This window comes from Pyxicephalus adspersus, chromosome 11 (genome assembly GCF_032062135.1).
Source record: "Pyxicephalus adspersus chromosome 11, UCB_Pads_2.0, whole genome shotgun sequence".
NCBI classification, from domain to species: domain Eukaryota; kingdom Metazoa; phylum Chordata; class Amphibia; order Anura; family Pyxicephalidae; genus Pyxicephalus; species Pyxicephalus adspersus.
The window spans coordinates 22,018,837-22,037,996 of NC_092868.1; the positions used below are offsets into that span (position 1 = coordinate 22,018,837).

General features: G+C 38.5%; 1 protein-coding gene across 1 annotated transcript in view; it reads right to left on the bottom strand.

Moving 5' to 3' along the window:
• Positions 1–281: 281 nt before the first annotated feature.
• NR1H2 (nuclear receptor subfamily 1 group H member 2) overlaps positions 282–19,160 on the bottom strand; it is a 163,999-nt gene continuing 145,120 nt past the window's right edge. Inside the window, exons 7-10 of the mRNA XM_072427152.1 lie at positions 7,168–7,347; positions 3,687–3,786; positions 2,273–2,481; positions 282–1,234 (exon numbers count right to left, since the gene is read on the bottom strand). Coding sequence (XP_072283253.1) covers positions 1,088–1,234; positions 2,273–2,481; positions 3,687–3,786; positions 7,168–7,347 — 636 coding nt within the window. The 3' untranslated portion in view covers positions 282–1,087. The remainder of the gene's footprint in view (positions 1,235–2,272; positions 2,482–3,686; positions 3,787–7,167; positions 7,348–19,160) is intronic.

The window sequence follows — 19,160 nt, forward strand, 5'->3', positions numbered from 1 at the left end:
AATACATTACCCAATTACTGACCATTTCTACAATATAGTGTGCCTATAACCTAAAATCTGTACGTGACAAATTCACGTACGAGTACGAGTTCAGATTTGGAATCAGCACACCTAATATCATGTAAATCCTGTGTTATTCCCAGTAGCAAACTTTTAAACTACAAATGTTCTATAACCTACAAATGTTCTATAACCTAATAGAAATATAATAATTTAATTCACTGGTTTTAACAAAGCTTCTGGCAAGTAATGCAAGTTCTGTATGTTAACATGAGTTGACATTTGTTGATCATAGAATATACACTTTATTATTGGTCTTGGGTCCACCATACAGTTTAAATGCCATAAAGATGATCTCTGATAATAAACATTCAAAGCAAGGAAAGTTTAAGCAAGTGCAAGATTTGTTATGAAAAAATAAGTCCTGTTCAATAAAAGTAGCTATTGCATTTATTAGCAAAAAGGAAGGAAACCTTGTAGAATTGAGTATAGTGACATCTAACTTACGATAGAGTTAGCTAACCTGCATGGTAAATATTCCCCATATTTCCCTGCATTAGAAAATACTACATCAGTTTTAGTGTGTTATCAAGTCAACAAGACTAAACTAAAGCATAATCTCTGTACATTTACATCTAAAGCATAACTAGCACTGAGGTCATTGTTCTATAACCAAAGGCTGCTTGTTCTTTGGCAAGCCTGGGATTGGATGACTACTTAAAAAACACATTGTTGGTGGATCATTAACCCCAAATTTAAGAAATTCCACTAAATAGAGGTTTAACTAAATAAACAAGCTTTTGAGAAACAGAATTTGTATTATTTATGCTGAAAAAAAATATGACATATATTCCTTAGGCCAAACTACATTGGCAGTGCCCTACTAGGCAGAACTCATTGGAAAGTTATTGTGAATTTTCCCTGGCAGAGTAGTAACATCCAAGGAACACTCCTTAAGTTATTCTTTGTCCTCCTGTGTAGCCTAGACAGGCCCTCAGGATCTCCAGTCTATTCATGAACCTTGATCACTGCTGAACATATTCGAAAGCAAGATAAAGTAAAATATCTCTAGATACTCTGGCCAATTTTACTCATGAACATCCCAAATTTCAGACAATAATGGTGGCAGTTTTTTGTCCTGTAAGCGCAGTGCAAACACCTGTTCTGAATGCACACTGCTTAGAGTTCGTAGGCTAACCAGCTTCATTAACATACGAGGAAACATCAGGTGATCCTGTAGAGAAAAAAAAAAGAAAAAAACGAAGGGTATGACTGCACACATTTAAACCCAAGAGAAACTAGTACTGTAACCAGAAGTTGGGAAACTGGACACTTTTGTACATCAACTCCATTGTAATTGTTAAATAAGGCAATGCGATTTTATCCAACAATTTTATTTTTTTTTCCATGTGATTTTTCACTTTTATGGGACATTATGAAAATATATTATATGAACATATTAAAGATTTGTGAAGGATCATATCAAAGTACCAGTAAATAAATAGGAATTTTATCTAAAACAAACAATGTCAAAAACTTGTTATCTGGAAACGTGTAAAGAGGGGTCACTGAATAACTGTACCAAGGGAAAAGACAGGCAAGTCTTTAGGCAGTCTTCATGTTTTCTCATAAGGGCAGCCATTTTTGCTAAATTTAAAAATAAGACCTAATATGTGTTTGTATAACCTAAGTTTAGAAATCCAGGGGGCTTCACTGATACACAAAGGTTTGATTTGGAAACTAAGGCCGAAGTTGCAGAACAAGGTTCTGATGACACATGTCCTGTAAGAAATTGGCAGGGAAGAGGCTTTTCCACTTTACCTTGATGGGAACTGCTCCATTATTCTCCATCTTAATCTTAAGATGGGCATCCTAAAATCTATCCAGCCAGCAAGGAAATTCTGATGTCTAAAACCTCTATTTTCCAAGATAAGTGCAGACACTTTATTTTAGGAAATTAAAGGAAACAATTTACTAGCTTGTTTAGGCAAAAAAAGTGTTGTGCACAAAACCCATTGTTGACACCAACTGTATACAACACAAGATGCAGGTAGGCTACAGAATACTGAAAGTTTAAAACCAATACTGTCAGGCTTAAAAAAAGCTTACTTTGCTGCAACGTATGTTATTTTTGTCTTTTATTAGTCTCATTTGTCTTTTATTATGTCTGCTGCATGTTCATGGACACTGGATCATAGATCTCCAATGATGCATGTAGGTTTTTTTCTTGGAAAGAAACATGTATTTTGTTGCAATAGCTTTTCTAAGATACCTGAGGTCTCTTGATACGTGTGTAGGAATGCAAAGCTTCCACATATGGTAGCTGGAGGTTCTCCACAAGCTGGTGATTCTGCACATTTGGTCTGTCAGCGGAAAAGATGTTAATAGCTATAAGCAGAGCATACTCTGCATCATCCAACTGCATCTGCCTCATTCCACGTGAGAACTCAAAAATGGGGTTTATAAACTCCACCTGTAGTCCTGAATATAGAAGTAACAAGGAGAGAGTTATTCATGGAGTAAACAACATTGGAATTACATTTAACCACCTGGCCGTTAAACCCGACCATGTTCTGGGTAAAAACACTGTAAATGTTAAAGGTTAAAAATGTAAACAAACGTTATACTGCAATCCGATTGTCATACATTGTATGACAATCCAATTACAAATGAAAGCAAATACTTACCCAGTCCCCGCAGCTCCTCCAGCAGCAATAAAAAATTTGCTATTGCTGCTGGCATCTGCAGTGAGATGTGAAGCACAATGCAGAAATCCTGCATTGTGCTGTGCATCTCTCTGGAGATGCGAGCAGCAGCGGCAGCGTCTCTGTCTCTGTGAGCAGGGCAGGGAAATCCCCCCCCCCTCACATCACCCCGGAGCATGAGTCATCTTCGGGGTGATGTGAGTGGTGATGTATTGGGGGGTGTGTCAGGGAGGGAAATTTAAAAGCAGATTACAATGTAATCTGCTTTTAAATGGTTTTTACAGTACAAAAACACCACACAACATGAAATAAAAATAAAAGTACATTTTTTTTTTTACATGATTGTGTGTTTCAAACTTTTTTTTTTAATTCATGATATCTACTAGAACCCTGTTCGGACATATTTCTGTAACTTACAGGTCTACAATTTAAAAAAAAAAATTTCATGAAAAACAGTGTACCGCTTTTGGTACAGAAATCTAGACATCAGTGTAACGCCCAGGAGGTTAATTCACTTAAGACAGTTAATACCATAGCAGCAACTCAATGCACTTAGGCATATAGACACTAAAGATGACCTGCTAAAGGTTATTCCCAAAATCAGAATGAGGATGAGAGGTGATTTAGGTGACATGGAATGGTGGCAACAATGGTGCCAGAGGAGTAAGACTGGTCTGAGTGTTTTAGAAAACACTGATCTGCTGGGATTTCCATGCACAACTGTCACTAGGATACTGTATCTTGCCATGCAGTTTTGTTTTGGTCTTACCTAGTCAACAAATGCAAGATTTATTTTAAAAGAATTTTAACTTTATTAACAAATAAGCAGCAAAATGATAATGGTTATGGTTGCAAAGAGAAAAAGTGTGTGTGTCTGTGTGTGTGTGTGTGTGTGTGTGTGTTCGGGGGGGGGGGGGGGGGGGGGGGAACAAATACATCAGTTGGTGATCAAAGCAAACCAAAAAAAGGAGTTAGTCTCACCTGCTCGATGGAAGTCATCCTTACTATATGTAAAGTCCTTCAGGAAAGTTATACATTCAGTCTCATGATTGTAACGCCTCGCTGTTTCAAGCAACATTATCTAACAATAGATTAAAAAAGGAAAAAATATTTTCAGGAGGTCTACATAGTAAATAAACAGGTTTCAAATATTATTTGTTTAGAAGGGCAAAGAATTTAACACACAAACTCTTCAGAAGACATGTTAAATGTAAACCAAACCTGTGCCCATTTAGGCCCAAAAAAAAAGTTTGCCCGGTATTCAGTAAATAATCTATTGTTTATTCTAAAATCAGTGGCAGACCTCCCCATCAATGACAGACTACCAGTGTTGCCACTCATTTTAGAATAAACTAACATGCAGGTTTCCTGTAGTTTTTTTTTTTTAAATAGCATAGGACTCAATAGCAGTTAATTACCAATATTTACTATAGAGAGACAAAGGATACCATTTAGAGTGGGTTGTGTGTGGGATTTTTAGGGCACGTATCTTATATAATAATATATGTGTATATAAGAAAATTTGATATTGTATAAATGGTCATTGGATGTAATAATAAATTATGCTAATATTTTAATAGTGCTTGTAAGGTGCTTTTTAACCAAGTTACCGGTTCTTTTAAAACCACAATACTTCTAAGTGCAGAGTTCTACAACGTCCATTGTTTGGTATACATTTATGGGTTCCTGGATCTTCTTTGTCTATGTTGAAGTATAGAAGTCCCTGGTTGTGAGATTGTGACTTTCCAACAAAAAAGTATGTTGCTTAACGCTACTTACTTATCTCTTTTTTTATGATCAAGCTTAAAATGCAATATTTAATTTATTGATTTATGTGTATATATTATATTACTTGGTTCTGTTCACCATTTAAAACTCCTGAGGAAGCGGTAATACAGCGGCAAAACATGTTGAGTAAAATTAGAGTGCTAATCTGTGTGGAAATGTGAACCAATGATTTGGATAAGATGTTCAACTGGAACAACCTATGTGGATGTAATAAGATTTGTTTAAACAAATTTCTATGTGTTGTTGTATAACCTGTTCAAATATATGTTTTTATAGATTAAATATTATTGTTATTCAAATATGTATTAATTTTATTCATACCATTGACTTTTTGTTATTGCTTTGAAGATAAATGTCCTAAAAATCCCTCACACAACCCACCTGGTATCATTCGTCTCTTCAGGGAATTAATGGGGCGTGGCACTGCCATGGCTAACGGGGCAAAGAAATCTTAATATACCAGTATTTACTAGTATACTACTAGGTAGGTCCGGACACCAAAGAAAAAAAAGTTGGTGGGGAGGCTCCCTTTAATACCTATTTTGCTAATGCCAAAAACTCGTCTGTAGCAAGCAGTAAACAATACAAGGGAAGAAGCTCTGACTGAGATCTACTTGGGAAAAGGTTTTTGCCGTAAATAAAAATATTTACACCAATGTTTATTTAGGTCACTGAACTTTTTTTATATACATTTCAAAATGAGGGGCAAGCAAGGAAAACCAACAATAACAAATCCTTGTAAACAGGCATACTAAAGCTTCAGAGCATGAGAAAAAATCTATTAAACCTGTTGAGACATTGATTCACAGGAAGATAGGACACCGTTGTGGAGGTCATGTAGAATTGGAGGCAGTAAATGTGTATTTCTAATGGAGGCAAAAACTGATTTAGAAGAGTTTGCTGCAGAGTTTCTGATGATTATCAAAACTGATTTTTTGTTGACCTGTGTTTTCAAACATGGGAGAGAAAATATATGTTTGCCCCCCAAAAAACACCAGTAGTTTAGGAACAATTACTGCTTTGGAGGTAACCATTAGGCCCAGTACTCACTTATAAAAGTGGAGATGCAGACAGCTTTTGGACTTGGGCGTTTAAACTTGAAACTAAAGAGTCTAAGATGTATCCAGGACCAGACCTAAATACTCAGCCATTTATAGATAGTATTTCTACAAGTCCATATTCCACCAGAACTACTGCATCATCTGGACAGTTAGACATGTAAGAAAGAGCCTTTGCTAACCATTCCCCTGCCCACCTGTGATCAGCAGCTCTAATCTTCAGATCAAGTGAAAAACAAGTTCTGCTTTAACTAGAAATGGCCCTTGGTGGCCACATCAGAAGTTAGGCTGGATAAAAACTGGCAGTAGTGTTGCTTTTATTGCTTCCTCGCACCAGGAACCACTGCTGCTTAAAAAACTGCTGGGCATGGAATAATCACCATGCTTAATAATCACCAGGTGCCTAGCAGTTTCCAGTAGTTACTTAGGAGCAGTAAATGCCATTTTTTTCTACTACTAATGTGACTTAAGCCTATTCTGGTAAACTACATTGATGCACTATTACACTACTACAAGTGATTACACCTCCAAAACCTGGAAGTCTAAGTGGATCGAAATTTATGGCACTGGACAGTTGGGACATAATACAAATTATGGAACATATATAGGAGGCAGACATTAAAAAGTTGGAATAAAATATAGGGGGAAGGTAGAAAACTGACAATATTAGGGGTTACTGGATACCTATGGCATAAACAGGAGCACAAAATTTGTTTTAAAAGTTGTGTCTTTCCCCCCCCACTTTTTGACCACCCGGCTTTAAAAAGTTCTAGGGAGAACACTGTGGCCCCATTGTTTGACAAAGGTAAGTCACAGGACCTGCCAACAAGAATAAAGTTCTAGAAAAGGATTTCAACCCTTAATAGGACTGTAAAGTAGGTGCAATTTTCACTGCCCTTTAAGACTGTACACACTGTGGCGTATATATACGGAGACCAGAAACTTAATGGTAATATTCCTCTTTAAATGAAATTGATAGGCATTAGATCTGTGACATCATAACTCCTTGCACACCCAAGTAGTAGGTAGGTAGGAGGAAATGAGATCGGGTGTAGAAAAGCATGGTTAAGCATAAGTATGTTCAAGTGCTGCAACACTGGTGTTAGCTTATACAGGACTTGATTTGTAAATGTTTTTAACTTGTTTTGTGTACATTGCAATGCAAACTAAAATCGCTTCCACTAAAAGTGAGAGTTGATAGTGGGTCTTGCAACTACACTTGTCAAAATATTGTTTCGTTTGACATCTCTATTGATTAATGAAAGAAATTTGTGTGCATGCATACTCTGTGAAATAGGGAATAAAACGGTCACCTGTAAGTAGGAATCATGATTTTGGAACAATTGCTTTGAACTATATTCATTTGTACAAAAGACTTTGTGCACTGTATGAATATTTATTCTTAGGAGTGTGGCCAGTTTATTTACTTGACATAGTGGCTCTGTTCTCAGCTTGGGAAAGAACAGGGGGCCTCCCCTGATTCATCTAACACCATTAACATTTTTGATATGTCACTGATCAGAGGTAGTAACTGCATAAACCAGGAAGAGACACCTTTCACTTCTATATTCACCCACGGCTTTAAATAATGCACAATTCATTTATTTACAATTTACCTCTATGGTTGATGCTTTCAAAAGTGCTATCTGATCCTCTCGAGACAATTCCAAAAACCCAGGTACCTGTTTGGCAAAATCGACAATTTCCTGCACAGAGATGATAGCTAGCTCAGTAAAGTGCGCAAAGCGTTGTTGTCGAGCTTCTCTGCTGTTGGGGTCACTGGCAAGAGGCCATGGCTGGAAAAAAAAAATCATCAGTGAGAGAAATGCAAGATCAGCTATACTGAATGAAATGTGGACATGAATATTGTTATAAGCTAAGGTTGCATATGACAAACACTCCTCACTGGTGACAACTATATGCCAAGCCATTTATTTAAAGCCACACCAACCTCTGTCATTATCCTTCTTTTTACATAGTAGGTAAGGTTGAAAAAAGACAAAAGTCCATCAAGTTCAACCACTAGGGAAATAAACATATCCCCGATATAAAACCCTATAGGACATAGTTGGTCCAGAGGAAGGCAAAAAAAACCCTGGTACAATTTGCTTCAAAAAATTCCTTCCTGACTCCATGAGGCAATCGGATATTCCCTGGATCTACAACCATAGTCATTTTTACTTTAAAGCCTTAATACTTCGATATATTCTGTGCTTCTGGGGAAGCATCCAGTTTTCTCTTAAAGCAATCTATAGTAGTTGCTGAAACTACTTCCTGAGGGAGCCGATACCACATTTTCACAGACCTTACAGTGAAGAATCCCTTCCTTTCTGGAGCTTAAACTTCTTTTCCTCCAGATGCAAAGAATGCCCTCTTGTTCTTTGTAATGATCTCAAAGTGAATAATGGGGAAGAGAGTTCTCTATATGGACTGTTTTTATATTTATACAGGGTGATCACATCCCCCCTTGAATGTCTCCTCTCAAGGGAGAATAGATTCACTTCAGCTAATCTCTCGCTGAGCTCAGGGTCTGAACTAATGGGTCTGTAGTTGCTCCCGGTGCTTTGTCAACCTTAATTTTTCCCAGTTTCTCAGTTATATCAATTCTGAGCCCGTGACTCATTTAAGGCATTGACATTGCTATTATGAATTTTGACTTGAGATCTGCCATTTTCCTTTGTGTACACAGAGCTAAAAAAAAAGTGTTTAGTAAATCTGCCTTGTCTTTATCCCCAGTTATCAACCCAGCGACATCCTTTAAGGGGCCTACATGCTCAGATCTGATCTTTTTGCTATTACTATATTTTAAAAATTTTTTGGGGTTTGCCTTACTTTCCTTTGCAATCTTTCATTTTAAAGTTTTGCACATTTTATCTCCTTTTTACATCTTTTTTTACATTCTTTATAGGTTTCAAATGATGAAGGTGATCCTTCATTTATATATTTTTGGAGTGCCCTTTTCTTGTTCCTTATGGCATTTTTAACATCAACTGTGAGCCACATAGGTTTTATTTTAGCCTCTTAAACTTTAATACCCATTGGAATATATTTTTCAGTGTGCTTTTGTAGAACAGACTCGAACCATTCCCATTTCTGTTCTGTGTTCTTGGAGGACAATATTGTCTCCCAGTCCAAGTCACACAGAGCCACCCTTAATACGGGAAAATTTGCTCTCTTAAAATTAAGTGTTTCTTAAAATTAAATGTGTCTTTCTTTGTTTTTGCTTCTGGTTTAGAGCTTACATTAAATGAAATCATATTATGGTCACTGCTACCTAGATTTTCTTTTATATGCACTTTTGTTATAAGCTCAGCATTGTTAGAAGGAACTAAGTCCAGCAGAATATCATTTCTAGTTGGGGCTTCTATAAACTGTACCATAAAATGATCTTGTATTAGATTCACAAATTTCCTCCCTTTTGCTGTTCCTGTAGGTCCATTACTACAGTCAATGTCAGGGTAGTTGAAATCTCATGATTAAAACACTTTCACTTTTTGCTGCTTTTTTTATCTGTGCTAGTAGTTGATTTTCCTACTACTACTGCCTAAGCTCCCTCTGCCTTTCCTGTGTTGCTCATGGCACAGGCATTATTCCAGAGAACTTAGCCTTGGAGGTCGTTTTCTTCAGCTTGAAACCTAGTTCCATAAACTAATTTTTAAGGATCCTCCATCTTCCATCTATATTGTCATTGGTTCCAACGTGGACCAAGACAGCTGGGGTCCTGTCCAGCCCCTCCCAGTAGTTTATCTACTCGTTCCACCACATGCCGAACCCTGGCACCAGGGAGACCGCAATCTATTTGGTTGAAGGGATGCGGCCGACAAACTATTCTATCCGTCCTCCTGATTATAGAATCTCCTATGACAACCAATTGTCTTTCCCTTCCTGTGTTTCCCTCCCCACCACTACTAGATGTGCGGCTCTTCCTAACATCTAGGGTTGCCACCACTGGGTCTGCTACCCGCACATCTTCACATAACTTTGAAAAACATGTTGGGGTGCTCAAACACAGGGCTGGCCTTCCTTTTCTGGGTGCCCCTACCACTCTCTCTAGTTACATTAACCCAACTCCCTACATGTTCATCCTGACTAACCTCTCCACCCTCCACATCTAAGCCCCTCTCAAGGTGATCCAGTGATTTCAGTGTTGCAATGCGCTTCTCTAGCTCTCTAATGTGAGATATCAGAAAGGCGACTTGCTCACATACGTCACAGGTCAGCAAGGAAAAAAGCTGTTTAAAACAAGACTGACAGTCAAGAAATCACAACCCAACAGTCAAACAGACACAACTCTAAAATGCACAATATCAGAGTCCTGTTTTTTCCACTTGATCAAGGAGCCACTTGTTTCACAAGCCAAGTGTAAGCCTAGCTTTTGCTAGGTCTAATAATTGAAAAGGTATGCAGAGCATGGTTTTACTTTGCCACTTTTACAGCTTAAGCAAAAATTCTGGGTTTGAATTATTTTCCCCTAATCATGCTTTCATGTTATCACCTTTATGGACTTTAGCTAAGTAGGCAATCCTCTACATCATACTGCACCCAAATAAGTTTAACCTAAAATTGTGACTAAGCCACAACATCAAAAAAAGCAATTAACACAGTGGAAATTATATTGTTTTTACTCAGGGGATGTGGGCGGAAGTGGAAGCGGATGGCTGCTTTTGCCGGAGGCTCCACAGCAGGAACGAACACTGGGCTAATTAGCAACAATCACAGAGTGAAATTTATCCTATCTACCTGAGCCCAGGCTCCTGAACCATCACCTCTAGCGATGGGTAAACGGGAAACCGGGATCTTCTATTCCACGGAAGCGCACGGAGTTCTTCACTACAACGAGTCACAACAGGCAGTATGGCATCGGCAGATGTGCATCCAAACACAATAGGAGTTCCTCAGCTGCACCTACTGGCTCCTCTGAAGCATCACTGTCACAGGAGAAAGATGGTGAATTGGATAACTCTCGCTCTTCCTCCACTGGCACTAGACCTGCTAAAGCTAAACTGAAGCTGTCTGCCCCAGATGACATAGAGAACAGGGTAAGCCCAGCTACAGTTAGGCCCATAAATATTTGGACAGACAACTTTTTTCCAATTTTGGTTCTGTACATTACCACAATTTATTTTAAAATAAACAACTCAGATGCAGTTGAACTGCAGACTTTCAGCTTTAATTCAGTGGGTTGAACAAAAAGATTGCATAAAAATGTGGGGAACTAAAGCCTTTTTTTAACACAATCACTTCATTTCTGGGACTCAAAAAAATGTTCATTTCTAATACTTGGTTGAAAACCCTTTGCTGGCAATGACAGCCTGCAGTCTTGAACTCATGGACATCACCAGATGCTGGGTTTCCTCCTTTTTAATGCTCAGCCGGGCCTTTGCAGCAGCTTTCAGTTGCTGTTTATTTGTGGGCCTTTCTGTCCGAAGTTTAATCTTCAACAAGTGAAATGCATGCTCAATTGGGCTCAGATCAGGTGACTTGGCCATTCAAGAATATTCCACTTTTTTGCTTTAATAAACTTCTGGGTTGCTTTGGCTGTATATTTTGGGTCATTGTCCATCTGTATTATGAAAACGCCTCCCAATCAATTTGACTGCATTTTTGTTGGATTTGAGCAGACAGTATGTATCTGAACATCTCAGAATTCATTCGGCTGCTTCTGTTCGGTGTCACATCATTGATAAACACTAGTGTCCCAGTGCCACTGGCAGCCATGCACGCCCAAGCCATCACACTGCCTCCGCAAATGATGTGGTATGCTTTGGATCATGAGCTGTTCCACGCCTTCTCCATACTTTTTTCTTGCCATCATTCCAGTAATAGATACAGATAACGATTTTAAAAAAGAGGCTGACAATTTACAAAACAGATTACTACTTAGAGGGTAGTAACCAACTTGAATCATCAAATATTACACGTATTATCACCCGATAGAATGCACATTACAATCTCCTATACCAAACATTAGCAAGTAACTGGCACATACTACAATCTGACCCAAAGATCAAAAAAAGGGGAAAACCCAATGATCACATATGGGAAATCATTATCATTGAAAGACAAATTGGTCTCCAGTCACTTTAAGGACAAACAGACCCTAAAGACAAACATCGTTCCAGGAACGTTTAAATGCAGGAAATGCAAACAATGTCCATGGATGGAAGAGACTCTATCCACTATTCTTCCGAACACTGTACATAGACCAATGCACTACATAAACTGCTCCACAACAGGGGTAATTTATATGATTACCTGTAACTGTGGAGCCTTCTATGTAAACAAAACCATAAGAACTTTTAGAAAACGTATGTATGAGCACATCCACTCTATTAAGTGCGGAAAGATAAAAACCCCAATATGTCACCATGTAGGGAGCAAACACAACTTTGACCCAAACGTACTCTCCTTTACAGGTTTCAAAGATCTTCCCCGACACCCAAGAGGAGGGGATAAGGATAAAAGAGTCATACATCTTGAATCCAAATGGATTACCATCCTAAGGGCCACACAACCACCCGGCTTAAATGATGGAACTTTAACGTTTTAAACCCTTTCTCTAGAGCCTTCTAGATGATAAATATAACAGTATGCCTACCGCCTTTTTATTGATATAATACTTACTTTGAGATTAAGAAAATGAATTATCAAATCATTATTATGTTACTTTTATGTATATTTTTTAAAGTATTTATGTATGATTTTATAATCTCTATTTACCGTTATTGGAATTCTTATGATACAATATATTCTGTGAATTACAATGTGACAGAAATTATTGATTGTAATCTGCGCATCAAGACTTACCTCAATATTAATGTTATATACTACCATAATCGTTTATGTTATTTACGATCTACATGAAACCTGCAACAGACTATGTATTACACATGATATATACGGTACTTATTTAACCAGCAAAATCCATACTCCTCACATTCTACTTATCTTTTATACATATCAACATGTTGCCTTTGAATTTATATTTTCAACAAACTACCGCCTTGTATTTAGAAAATCCTCTATCCGGAATTCCCCCCCCCACCACCCATTTGGGATCTGTCCTAAGAATCCCCCTGAAGCCACTTGGACCTGCGGGGACGGGAGGCAGAATCTTTAGATTTTTTTTCACTGTAGGCTTATGCACGGAACAAAAATCTCTGTCCCGTGAGATGCTTACCCCTACCACCGTATGATCCAGCCTCATTGGGTGGATCACCACAGCCCTAATGCGGCGGACCTCCAGACAATGGTCCTGCCCCTGGCTACGGAGCCCAGGTGAAGTCACGGGAACTCCCCTTTACGATCCTGTGCGTGATGCGTGCACATACCCTTCCGGGCGTGCACGTACCGCTCACAGGACGCCAGACGGTTTTCTAATGCAGCACAGGAGAGCAAAAGCTTTCTTTTAAACTTCTCCACATCTTCTGATCTGGGTCCCGGTTTTCATCGTAAACAACGGTAAGACAATCTTCTTTTTCCTTCCCTCCCATATCACTTTGCATAGCCCTATAAACCATCTAATTGTAATTGGACAACCAATATTGCGTTACTTCATTACTTTCCTTGTTTCATTTAAAATTAATTGTGCTAATGTACAGAACCAAAATTAGAAAAAAAAGTCTGTCCAAATATTTATGGACCTAACTGTATATTTCCTATATCAGAAGAATCAGAATGTACAGACCCAGTTGTGTAATTTCCTACTTCAGACTGCCCAGTTTCATACACTACTCATAAAGAGATGTTGGTTTCTCTGTGCAGCTTTCTCCATCAAGATTTCTTAACACTCTTTCAGCAACTCAAATGTGATGTACAAGAAGTAGGTTATCGAGTAAACCAAATAGAGCATGCGGGAGCCCATAACGAGTTAGTTGATTCATATACTGAAATGCAAGATACCTTACAGCAAGTTCAACTAAAACTAGTAGGTATGGAAGATTAAGCAAGGAGAAACAATATTAAACTTAGAGGAATAGCGGAGGCAATATCTTCAGCAGAATTATGCGCTTACTTATCACAACTGATATCTAAATACCTACTTGCTGCTCCATTTGAGCTGTTAATTGATAGTGCCCATAGACTACCCAAACCTGCTCATTTTCCGGAAGAAAGTCCCTAGAGATGTATTGGCTCGTATTCACTTCTTGTATATTAAGGAACAATTGATGTATTTCTCCAGAAAAGAACCTAACTTACCTGAACCATACTCTCATATTTCACTATTTTATGAACTTTTGCAAACCACAATCATGGCAAGGAAAAAAAATTCTGCCCGTCACTCTTGCTCTTAGAGAGAATCACATAGTATAAATAGAGCTTTCCAGTGAAATTGACTGTTTCACGTAATGGCTCTAATACAACTATTAGGAATCTCAAAACTGGGCTAGATATGTTGGAAATTTGGGGCATACATTCTAGCTCTGGTCAACAAAAAACCAGACCTAACCATGCTTCTGGCCGTACTTCCCCTAAATGGAAAAAGTTTTATTTAGTAACACTGCATCGCAAAAAAAATAAATAGTCTGCTACCTGGTCTAAACCATGTGTCCTATACTAAATCAAGAGTAAAATCTGATTCTGCTTGGGACATCAGCATCCTAAGTTAATTACGCATATAGACGCGATTAGCTACATTCTCTCATTCTGCAGTTACTATGTAATCTCTATACATAACTAACTTTTGCCTCATAGTTCCATGACATTACAAAAATGTAGTTTTATGTTTCAACAACATATACAATTATACATAATTCACCTGAGTCCTTGTTTCACACACATGTACACTTTAGAAGGGTTTCAGGCACTTGCTTTTGCGTTTGTGGCACTCTGCTGTCTCCTGTTGCAGAAACCAGCAGTAGTCACCCATCATGTTGGGGTTGCACTGGCCTTGATATCCTGTTAACAGAAATGTCCTGGAGGAACCTCTAGCCTTGTTCACCACTCACATCACCTAAATCTTTTGGGAAAAAGTCCAGATGGGAATGTAAGAAATTAATTTTAGGTGACATTTGGCAGCCAAGTTGATGGTATGCTGTTAGCAAGTTGTCAACGAGTACAGCATGGTTTTCAGCTTGCTGGTTGCCCAGAAAGTTTTGTGCAACTAGCACAAATGAATCCCAAGCAGCAAGTTCAAGTGGGTTGAGTTTATCTCTGAATGTGGCATCACGCATCAAATTGCAGATTTGGGGACAAACAAAAATGCCTGCTTTCAGTTTAGCATAACTTTTCCAAACTTGTCCTTCAGATACTGAAAACCCATACCATAATAATCCATTGCAACAACAAAGTTTTTCAATAATCCAAGTTTAATATGAGGTGACGGAAGGTAAACTTTCTCTGGATCAGTGAGTGATTTATGCTTCACATTGTACTGGCCAACAGTGTGTTCAGGGCTGGGTGGCCATTCCTTCACTTTGTAATGGTTGCTGTCATCACGACTGTTCCACAGGCACAGAAAGCACATATATTTTGTATATCCAAATTCCAGGCCAAGAAGGAGTGCCACCACCTTTCGGTCACCACAAATGTTCAACTTATGTTCTGAATAGTTAATCAATTTCAATCAATGACCTCCATGGATTTGTATGTCTCTTTCATTCCCTCGGCATGAGCAAGAGGAACAGAAGGTTTTTTGTTACCTTTATGCAGTAATACAGCTTTCAAACTTGCTTTGCTCACATCTATGCACAATCTCCACTGGTCTGGTATGTATTCGCAACCTAACTCCATCATCAGGCCACTCACATTGGTACAGAAGCAATGTCGTTTTCCAGCTTGTAATAAACCTGCGCTTCGTGTGACGATCACAAAAGTGTGAAGTAGTCGTTTCTTTTTTGTAGCAAATCCCACTCCTTAAATCTGGAGGCTAACAGTTCAGACTTCTCTTTTGACAAAGACAGGTGCCTTACTAGATCATTTAAATCGGATTTATAAAATGTGGCCTAATCTCTTCAAATTGGGGTTCATAACATTCATTAACATCAACCTTCTGTTCCTCATCTGACATGTCACGGTCAGGAACAACAGATGTAAGAAGGACTGGCACTGGATTCTCTGCATAATGTGGCACTGGCTTCAGAGCAGATTTACAATCAGAATAGATGATTTTTGACTTTGTCTTCTTCAAAAACCCTTCATAAATGTTTTTTTCATACAGGAGTAGCAGTCCCAGTGATGGTCTTTTGGTTCACACCAAACCATAGGCCCGGCAAAGTCTAAGTTCAGACATGGACGCAGCACACTCAATATCATGTAAATCACATGTGTTATTCCCAGTAGCAAAATTGTTGTGCAGTGATAATCGCTCTGATGATGCTCTATATGGATTAATACCCGGTGATTGAAATCCTGCTTTGTTTATCCCACTTACGTGATGCGCAGTAACATACTGCCTTCTGAATCCACAATGGATTCCTTTTTTTTACTTTACTTTAGTCTTTTGTTTATTTTTCTCTGATTTTTACTTCTGCTTAGGTTACAGTGGTTACCACTGTTTATTAACAAGCAATGTCAAAATAAAGAATTTATACCACTGGTATTTTAGTGGTATATGGGATCTACGTGATGATCCACTTGCCCAGGGGTCTGCAACCTGCGGCTCTTCAGCCTCCTTGTTGTGGCTCCCTTCGGCTGTCCGGGGAGATCTCTGATGGGGGATTCCCTTCCTCCCAAGACACTGGTGGAGGAGGGGGATTCCCTATCCGGTGTTCTAATGAAAAAAATCTACCAGTGAAATAAATCTACCACGGGGCGTGTACAAATGGGTGTGTACAATGACATCCCCCTCCTTTGAACCCCATTTCCTCTGGAATGGGGAGATGTACAAAACCAAAAATGTAGGTGCAAGTGGGGGACACCTGTGACTAACACCCCCTAAATTTAATTGTTAGGCTATCATCAGAACATAAAGAACTCTGCCCATCAAAAAAATCTACCGTTACACATTGCTGGAGGCACCTGAACCCCAATTTCTCTGGAACAGGAAGGGGGTACAGGTGAACAAAATTAGAGGTGCAAGTGGGGGACACCTGTGGCTAACACCTCCTAAAAACTCCACCCATCAAAAAAACCCTACCCTGTTACACATTGTTGGAGGCTTCTAGCACCTAAACCCCAATTTATCTGGAAACGGGGGTACAGGTGAAAAAAATTTGAGGTGCAAGTACAGGACACCTGTGGCTAACACCTCCTAAAAGTTTATAAAAACTCTGCCTATCAAAAAAATCTACCCTGTTACACATTGCTGGAAGCATCTAGCATCTGAACCCCAATTTCTCCGGAACGGGGGGGGAGGCGGTACAGGTGACCAAAATAGAGGTGCAAGTGGGGGACACTTATGGCTAACACCACCTACAATTGAATCGCTAAGGCATTGTCAGAAAATAAAGAACTCTGCCCATCAAAATAATCTACCCTGTTACACATTGCTGGAGGCTTCTAGCACCTGAACCCCAATTACTCAAGATTGGGGGGTACAGGTGAACAAAATTAAAGCTGCAAATGAGGGACACCTGTGGCTAACTCCCCTTAAAATTTAATCGCTAAGGCATCGTCAGAACATAAAGAACTCTGCCCATCAAAAAAATCTACCCTGTTACGTTAGAAGCCTCCAGCTTCTAATGTAACAGGATGATACGTTAGAAGCTGGAGGCTTCTAGGGGCATAGTTCAGTGTTTAATTTATTTCAAAGTAGGCCTACACATGCACACTTGTTGTAACAGGTAAAATAAAAAATATTAAAACTTTTAAAAGTTTATAAACTGTGTTATGATTTGCGGCTCCAGACTATTTTTCTTTAGTGGAAGAGGAGGCAAAATGGCTCTTTTGATAGTAAAGGTTGCTGACTCCTGCACTAGCCCATTGTTCTATGGTCCTTTCTATTTGTAGATAATGGTTCTCCATATCATTTCAATGCCAAATGACTAAATAGTCCATATAAACAAAACGGTATGGGAAGAAGCAAAAAATAATAATTCTGATATTTTATGCATTTAAGAGACACACTTCAAAACAAATATTGCATTTATTATCAATTGCAATTCATTCTACCATAACATTTTCTCCAATACAAATGGAAATTGATACTGACAGACGTTACATAATTCTGGTGGCTAAGTTTAATAACACTATTAGAACATCTACATGCCCCTAATGTTCATCCAATTAAGTTCCTCAAAAACTGATCAAGAAAACACAAAAAATTAAAGAGGGTTCCCTGATAATTTGTGGGGACTTTACCTGCATTCCTAATGCTTCATTGGACTCTTCCAATGTAAAAAAAAAGTACAAAAGACCAACGCTGTCTTCATTCTTTTGAAAAGAGGAACTGTTTGATACCTGGTGAAGTTTTCACTCATCTGAAAAGGACTTTACCTTTTTTTCAGCTCCACACCAAACCTACTTGCACATTGACTTGTTTCTAGTAGACAAACTAACTTTACAAAGGGTATCGTCCTCTTCGATCCATAATATAACCTGGTCAGACCACACTCCAGTGTCCATCCAAATTTCAGAAGTCAACATGTCTACTTCACAACCTCTTGTTCTACTAATTTACCATCGCAATTGCCTCCAATAGCAGCTATGGTACACGCATGGGAAAATAATTAGAAGTATAAAATTACCAGATCCTGAAATGATTCCAAACTTCGATACCTTTGCAGCTTTTAAAATGGTTATCCCTCACCTAAATTTTACAATCTGCAGGAAAACCTATTGTAAAATAATGGGAGAGACAGCTGTAGTACAAAAGAATACAATTTTTCACTTGAAAGACTGAAGTTAAAAGAAGGTTCTATGGTAATTGGAGAACAAAGCTGAGGTTGTGGCTATTAGACTCAGGGCCATATTTGGTATAAACAATGCGTATTTTAAATATACTATCCACCACATGAAAATTGTAAATAATTGTTCTTTAGAAAATCTTGCAGTGGGGGCCAATTTGCAGCCCCACAATAAGCAAAAAGTTCTCTATCGAGGTCTAATAGATTTCTGGATCACTCCACAGTGCTTCAAAATCAGTTATTTCATTCCTGCTTAACAACTGTGCTTTCAGCATAATTCATATGCTGAAGGTGTCAGACAGACATTATAGGTGTATATATCACATATATCATATACAGTTAGGTCCATAAATATTTGGACAGAAACAACTTTTTTCTAATTTTGGTTCCGTACCACAATTAATTTTATATGAAACAACTCGGATGCAGTTGAACTGCAGACTTTCAGCTTTAATTTGGTTGGTTGAACAAAAAGATTGCATACAAATGTGTGAAACTAAAGCCTTTTTTTACACAATCACTTCATTTCAGGGGCTCAAAAGTAATTGGACAATTGACTCAAAGACCTGGATGTCCACGGAAGACAACAGTGGTGGATGATCGCAGAATCATTTCCATGGTGAGGAGAAACCCCTTCACAACAGCCAACCAAGTAAACAACACTCTCATAAAGATAAGACTGCATGAAAGTAAATACAGGGGGTGCACTGCAAGGTGCAAGCCACTCATAAGCCTCAAGAATAGAAAGGCTAGATTGGACTTTGCTAAAAAAAAAAAAAAAAAACATCTAAAAAAGCCAGCACAGTTCTGGAAAAACATTCTTT